The sequence below is a fragment of the Dipteris shenzhenensis genome, chromosome 33, assembly GCF_047967505.1.
Source record: "Dipteris shenzhenensis isolate YYH24624 ecotype China chromosome 33, Dip_SZ_1.0, whole genome shotgun sequence".
In the NCBI taxonomy this organism is placed as follows: Eukaryota; Viridiplantae; Streptophyta; class Polypodiopsida; order Gleicheniales; family Dipteridaceae; genus Dipteris; species Dipteris shenzhenensis.
Genome location: NC_141628.1, coordinates 41,742,316 through 41,750,115, shown reverse-complemented (window position 1 = coordinate 41,750,115; position 7,800 = coordinate 41,742,316). Strand labels below are relative to the sequence as shown.

The 7,800-nt window shown below is 40.4% G+C and overlaps 1 protein-coding gene across 1 annotated transcript; it reads left to right on the top strand.

Annotated features, from left to right (window-relative positions):
• The first annotated feature begins 5,151 nt into the window (after positions 1-5,151).
• Positions 5,152-7,247, top strand: LOC147880117 (shikimate O-hydroxycinnamoyltransferase-like). Its single transcript, XM_087371674.1, has 3 exons — positions 5,152-5,222; positions 5,476-5,600; positions 6,196-7,247. Exons 2-3 carry the CDS (start codon positions 5,496-5,498, stop codon positions 7,132-7,134), a joined length of 1,044 nt encoding a protein of 347 aa, XP_087227800.1. The 5' UTR covers positions 5,152-5,222; positions 5,476-5,495; the 3' UTR covers positions 7,135-7,247.
• Positions 7,248-7,800: the final 553 nt, after the last annotated feature.

Here is a 7,800-nt window from a genome sequence, read left to right as displayed (position 1 = left end):
GGTTTTGACATGCCACGATACCTCGATCGTGGTGTGTTGGCAGAAGCGGGATGCCAAGTCATGTGTCCAGCATACCTCGATCGAGGTATGTCATCCGCCCTGTTGGCTGCCCTGTCGGATGGCACATACCTCGATCGAGGTATGCTGGACATGCCACCTGACCTCGATCGAGGTTGAGCTGGATTGCCACAATACCTCGAACGAGGTAGATGTGGCATGTATAGCTGGCTTGCCAGCAAGCCTCGATCGAGGTAGAGGCTCGGTCCGGTGAAAAAGCTACGTACCTCGATCGAGGTATTGGCTAGGCTCGGTTGTGCTCGTGTGTGATTTTCATTGGAGCTTATACCTCGATCGAGGTATTGGAGACCGAAGCAAAACCTTTGTATTTTCACTCGAGCGGGTGTCACACTCACCCGAAAGTGGTCCGGAAGTGGACACCCTTAGCTTGCTACCTCCCCAAGTCAAAATACAAAGGTTTTGCTTCGGTGTGAAATACCTTGATCAAGGTATCGTGTCCAATAAAATTGGCACACGTGGACATCCGAACTGAGCCCATACCTCGACCGAGGTATTACATTTCAATCAAGTGAACCGAGCCTATACCCCGATCAAGGTATCGTGGCATGACAACTATACCTCAATCGAGGTATTGTGGCAAGTCCAAATACCTCGATCGTGGTATGCTGGACAGATGACATGGAGGCATGTCAAAAACCACGATCGAGGTATGAGGCATCCAACATGGTATTCCACGTACTGTGCTAGCATCTGACATACCTCGATCGAGGTATCATGGCAAGTCCACATACCTCGATCGTGGTATGCTAGACCAATGACATGGAGGCATGTCAAATACCACGATCAAGGTATGTGGCATCTGACATGGTGTTTAGCGTACTGTGCTAGCAGCTGACGTACCTTGATCGAGGTATCATGGCAAGTCCACATACCTCGATCGTGGTATGTTGGACCGATGAGGTATGTGGCATGTCAAATACCACGATCGATATATGTGGCATGTCATATACCACGATCGAGGTATTTGCCATCTTACATGGTATGCTCGACCAATGAGGTATGTGGCATGTCAAATACCATGATCGAGGTACGTGGCATGTGAAATACCACGATCGAGGTATGTGGATGCCACATACCTCGATCGTGGTGTTTTGAAACCCTAAATTTTCATATATAAAGAGCGCGACCTCCCCTCTTTGTTCAAACCTCGATCGAGCTCCTCCTCATCGAAATCATTGGAATTGCTGGAGCGACGGAGAACAACAGATGGAGATTGACGGAGAATGACGGACTGACGGAGATGGATGGACCGAGAGATTCCAAGTGTAGTTTTTTTTTTGCGAAAAGTTATTTAAATTTTAGTTTATAATAAAATGTAATTTAATTATAAAATATTTAAAAATTTAAAATGCATTTAAAAGTTTTTTTATATTATTTTTTTAATTACTGAAGTTTTAATTTAAATGTCAAAACATATATTTTTTATTTTTAAAAATCATCTATTAAAAAAAAAGATTAATGTAGTTTTTATGTGATTTTTTAAATTAACAGAGTTTTTAATTAAATATAAAAACGTTAAATTTTTTTTAAAATCATCTTTAAAAAAAAAAAGAAAACAAGAGTTTAAAGTAGTTTTTATATTATTTTTAAATTAGTAAAATTTATATTTAAAATGTCAAAATGTATATATTTTGTTTTTTAAAATCATCTATTTAAAAAAAAAGAGATTAAAGTAGTTTTTATGTTATTTTTCAAATTAGTGAATTTTTTATTTAAATATAAGAACATTTAAATTTTATTTTTAAAAATCATCTATTAAAAAAAAAGAAAATAAGAGTTTAAAGTAGCTTTTATATTATTTTTCAAGTTAGTGAAGTTTTTATTTAAATGTCAAAACGTATATATTTTATTTTTTAAAATCATCTATTAAAAAAAAGAGAGATTAAACTAGTTTTATGTTATTTTTTAAAGTAGTGAATTTTTTAATTAAATATAAAAATGTTTAAATTTTATTTTTAAAAATCATCTATTAAAAAAAAGAAAACAAGAGTTTAAACTTATTTTTGAAGTTAGTGAAGTTTTAAATTAAATGTCAAAACGTATATATTTTGTATTTTAAAATCATCTTTAAAAAAAAAGAGAGATTAAAGTAGTTTTTATGTTATTTTTTAAATTAGTGAAGTTTTTATTTAAATATAAAAACGTTTAAATTTTGTTTTTTAAAATCATCTTTAAAAAAAAAGAAAACTAGAGTTTAAAGTAGTTTTTATATTATTTTTCAAATTAGTGAGGTTTTTATTTAAATGTCAAAACGTATATATTTTGTTTTTTAAAATCATCTATTAAAAAAAAAGAGATTAAAGTAGTGTTTATATTATTTTTGAAATTAGTGAAGTTTTTATTTAAATATAAAAACATTTAAATTTTATTTTAAGAAATCATCTATAAAAAAAAAGAAAACAAGAATTTAAAGTAGTTTTTATATTATTTTTCAAGTTAGTGAAGTTTTAAATTAAATGTCAAAACGTATATGGTACTGCCTTCTACTGTTGCCGCCCTCTGCCACATGGCACCCTCTACCACCCGCGCATTGATGTTTGCCGTCTCTGACCCACCACTGGGCCAGATCTGACCTGCCACCGTGCCACATTAGACCCGCCACAGCGCCAGACTCTCTGCCCCACTTCTACTCTGCCTCTTCTACTCTACCCTACCAGATAGCATATGCCTCTGCCTCTTCTGCTCTGCTCTGTTGCGCAGCCTACCAAGCCTCGAGCCTCCATGCCATGTGGACATCAAGGCGCCATGTGTCTCGCCACACTACGACTGTGGGATAATTAGCAGATGTGACACGTGGCAACACGATGCTCACGGATTTGTTTTTCCACTCGCATCTGTTCCCACTTGTCACTGTGTGAGACATGTGGCATGTCTCCCACCCGTCCTACTACGTAATAACTGCTGTTGGCTGCCTTGTGACCCTCTGTCCTGCTTTTGTTTTAGACTCTAGATGTTCATTAAAGCCTCTACGAGTTTGCCTTAAGCCTGCCATGTGGTAGTCCACTCCTCTCCCTGCTCTCTCTCTCTCTCAACTGCCCGCGCCACCTCTCCTCTCTCTACATGATAGTCTCCCACCTCTACTGCCCCCTCCTCTCTCAACTGGCCGTTCTTTCTCTCTCTACTAGCACACATGTCCCCAAGCCTCCTCTCTCCCCCAAACTTCCATCCTTCTCCCCCAAACCTCTAGAATGCTTCCCCAAGCCTCCAAATCCTCTCCACATGGCATGCATGGTATTTCTCTCCTTAAGAGATAGTAAGAAGATGCACAATAACTTTTAACAAACTTTGTGTAAGTAAAAGCTGTGTGTACAATAGACTTTGTGTATATAAAAGCTATGTACAATAGACTTTGTGTATGTAAAAGTTGTGTGTACGATAGACTTTTTGTACAAAAGAGAATGCACAATAGACTTTGTGTATGTAAAAGCTAGGATCCACCATAGTAAATTATGCTACACCAATTTTCTTTATGTAAATCTATTCCTATTTAAAGAAAATAACGACGCTCCAAAATCATGTTTGCTACACTTAGTCTCTTATTTAATATGCACTTCTAGACCACGCCACCCGCCAACGTGGAGGGCAATTGTCATGTGTCCCCTAGGAAGGCGGCGACCTTGATGAGCATATGGGAAATTAGGAATAGGCTGTCCTTTCAGCATGGTGTCTAGCTGGGGTTCAGGGCCCCAGTCAGTCTTGCCTTGGTTAAGACCTATCATCAAGATTTTGCCAGAATCCTAGCTAGGGACGATCAGCCAAGCCTTATACGAGGTTGATTAGAGTCTCAGCATAGCTTAGGTCCACCTGTTCGCAGCGTAGGCCCCAGGCTCCCCGTCCTCGATGTGGGCCAAATTTTGTAAGGTCACTTGACCCCCCCCCCTTTTTTTTCCTTATTAATATAGCCGGCACTTTTATTTTATTTTATTTTTGAAAAAAAGATGCACTCCTAGATAATCTTGCATACAACATCTATTAATGGGTAATATTTAGAACCGTCCTTACATATGGGTCTTGTATTTCTTTTTCTTTTTAACATAGGTTTTTTAAATTTTATCAATTTAAAAACTCTTCATTTGAACCCATGTCCTATGATTAATATTTTTTGTGCATCTCTCAAAGTAGTTTCTCCTCTCTCTTTTTTTCTCATAATAGAGATATATTACCAAAATTATGCTAGAGATGGTCACATGGATGCCATGTGATATCCAAGCTTCCCCTCCCTAATTCCTTCGAACCACACTGGTAGCGTAGAGTACCTTATCCAAGATATAGCCAAGTTCTCTCTCTCTCTCTCTCTCTCTTACTTAGTGAAATCTCTTTGCCACTCGAATTTCACATACAAAAAATCAAGAGGTACTACTAGATAGTTTATGCTCAATTGTTTTTAGTGCTAGATCAATAGTAGTGAGAATGAGAGCTTGGTTAGCATGGATTGCCTAAGTGTTTCTTGATTTTGTAAAATATTTTAGCAAGATTTATAGTTCTCTTTTATTTTATTTTTGAAAGGGCTTCTCTTGGTTAGTGTGCATCTCTCTCTCTCTATGGTTTTGCAAGCATTAAGAGAAGTTCTTTTCTCTTGAAAATAAAGAAAATATCTCACAAGTTGCCCCTCTACATGCTTGTCACCAACCACTAGGTAGTTATCTGTCTCGATTTCGTTCAAGAAAATTTGTTGATAGAAAGTGGCTCTAAAGGTCCAATGCTGTGCTTAACTTAAAGGGGCATATAGAAGAAGCGCTGTGCTAACTTTGAGAAAAACAACGTGGGGATTGCAATTTTATGTGTGTGCATCTCCCAAGATATGGGAAATTGGCATTAACTTTGAGAAAAACAACGTGGGGATTGCAATTTTATGTGTGTGCATCTCCCAAGATATGGGAAATTGGGAATGCCAGTGAGCCTTACATTCACTTTCACTTCACCCGAAGAGACCTCCTTTGACTCTCCCTCCTCTCTCGCTCTCTCTCTCAAGCTCCTCGTTACACAATCGGCGAGTGCTACACCCGAGCCGAGCAAGAGCATTCACTTATCCTTCTCTCTATCTATCTCTCTCTGTGCATCTCTATCTCTCTCTCTCTCTCTCTCTCTCTCGCGCCCAGCATACCCACCCAAAGATGATGATAACGATCAGAAAATCGGCTTTGGTACGCGCTTCGTCTGCCACACCTCATCGAGTTTTGTGGAATTCCAACGTCGACCTCATCGTTCCCCGCATACATACTCCCAGTGTCTATTTCTATAAGTCTAATGGATGTCCGAACTTTTTCTCCTTCGACCATCTTAAGGATCCGTTGGCCAGCACTTTGGTAGCGTTTTATCCCATTGCAGGGAGGTTGAAACCAACCCAAGATGGGAGGATCGATATTGATTGTAACAATGAAGGGGTACTGCTTGTAGAGGCAGCCGCGGATGCATTCATGAGCGACTTCGGTGATTTTACTCCCAGCCTGAGGATGAAGGAGTTGATTCCCAAAGTCGATTATACGAAGGGCCTGAGCAGTTTTCCCCTTCTCGTTGCTCAGGTAAGCATTTCACCCGGCCAACTTCTAAGTTCGAAACCAACCCCTTCCGTCTGGGTTGGGTCGGATGAACTCCGGTATATAAGACATTTCCTGAGTCCCGACTTCTTACATTCTGTGTCTGTATCCGGTTTCCTTGTCGATCGAGCTACCTTTTGGCCTTGATCGATGAAGCATTAGATGGGTCCACATCCTGTGTCGTGTATCCGGTTTCCTTCTCGATCGAGCTACCGTTTGGCCAAGTGATGGATGAAGCATTAGATGAGTCCACATCCTGTGTCATGTATCCGATTTCCTTGTCGATCAAGCTACCTTTTGGCCTTGATCGATGAAGCATTAGATGCGATCCCACATCCTGTGTCCTATATCCGGTTTCCTTCTAGATCGAACGACCTTTTGGCCTTTTGTGACGTTCGATGAGTCCAACGTATGATGAGATTCTTTCCCGTGTTCTGCATGACACTCGTCTGGCTCGCTTTCGAACTTACAGGCTTTTAATGCTGCTGTTTTCTGCTCTCTACATGTCTTCGTGCTGTAATTATACACGGGTTGTATTAGTTCCGTAACTCCCGTTTGCTCACTCATGTTTGCATTGCAGGTAACATTCTTTAAGTGCGGAGGGGTTGCATTAGGCTTAGGCCTGCAGCATCAGGTGGCAGACGGGATGTCTGCGCTACATTTTGTGAACACATGGGCGGATATGGCTAGACGGAAGGGGGAGGGGGTCAGGCCCTTCATAGACAGGACGCTGTTAAGGGCGAGGGATCCACCGAAGCCGAGGTTTGAGCATGTGGAATACGAGGCACCGCCTCAGCTATTGCCAAAGCAACAACAAGAGGGTGATGATCCTAAGGAGGGCGTTGGCTTCGTTACGGAGATGTATGGATTTAGTAAACAGCAATTGGAGGCCCTCAAGAAGGTGGCAACTCAAGGTGATGCTAATGTCTCCTTTAGCACCTACGAGGTCTTGGCTGCACATGTGTGGCGCTGCATGTGCAGAGCACGTGCTTTGTCTGAAAAGCAACCTACCAAGCTCTATGTCGTCATCGATGGTCGGTCCCGCCTGCGACCACCTTTGCCCAAAGGCTACTTTGGTAATGCGATCTTCTCAGCAACTTCGACATCACTTTCAGGAAATCTACTTGCAAGTCCGCTTGGTGCAGTCGCCAGTCAGATCCACGAAACACTAGCATGCATGGATGATGAATATCTACGATCCGCATTGGATTATCTAGAGATGCAAAGCGAGCTGGTAGAACTTGTGCGTGGGAAGCACACATTTAAAGCCCCAAATCTTGGGATCACTAGTTGGTTGCGACTACCCATTTATGAAGCAGACTTCGGGTGGGGTCGACCAATTTACATGGGCCCTGCATACATTGCCTTTGAGGGCTTGTCCTATGTGTTGCCTAGCCCCCTTGACAACAATTCCAATAGCTTGTATGTTTGCGTGGCTCTCTTATCTAGCCATATGCTTCGCTTTCGTAAGCTTATCTATTGCTCTGAAGGCCTAGAAGAGTTGCCCTCAATTGCATAAGAAGGCTCCCTTCATTGAGTCCATTATCCTTTCAAAAAGGCATCCTTTTGTATCATCATGATCATGTTTTTTCATGTGCTTATGGATCCTTCGATGATTAAATACAAATGACATCCATGTTTAAGTCTTGATCTTGCATAATGTGTGGTTGCACCATTTAAAAGTTACATTTCGACTAAGCTATAGATACATTAATATGGTTAATATAAAGACCATAGATTTGACCTTACTCCTTGATTTAAAAATCATGTACATCCAATCTTATGTGTTGATTTTAGAAATTATGTACATCCTTCGTAATTGTGACTACTACCATCGCCATCACCTTATAGCAAGAAAAGTTTTATTCATTTTGAAGTCCTTTTATATTCAAATGGCTTAATCTTAAGTTGTGCAACCTGTGGATGGCATTATTTCAACGTGCTATTCACACTCTCTCTCATTCTCATAATCCATTCTCCATCTCCTCTTTCTTTCCCTCTCCTCATCTCCTTTTTCCCATGTTTTTCTTTGTCTCCCCTTTCCCCTTGTCCTTTCCCTCTCCCTCTCCTTCTCCTCCCATTGTCCTTTGCACCAAGATGCTAAGCTTGTTTTCTTACATTGATCACTATATTCTCACAAAAATCATTGGACTTTGATTTTTTATGTTCTTGGATTCGAATTGTA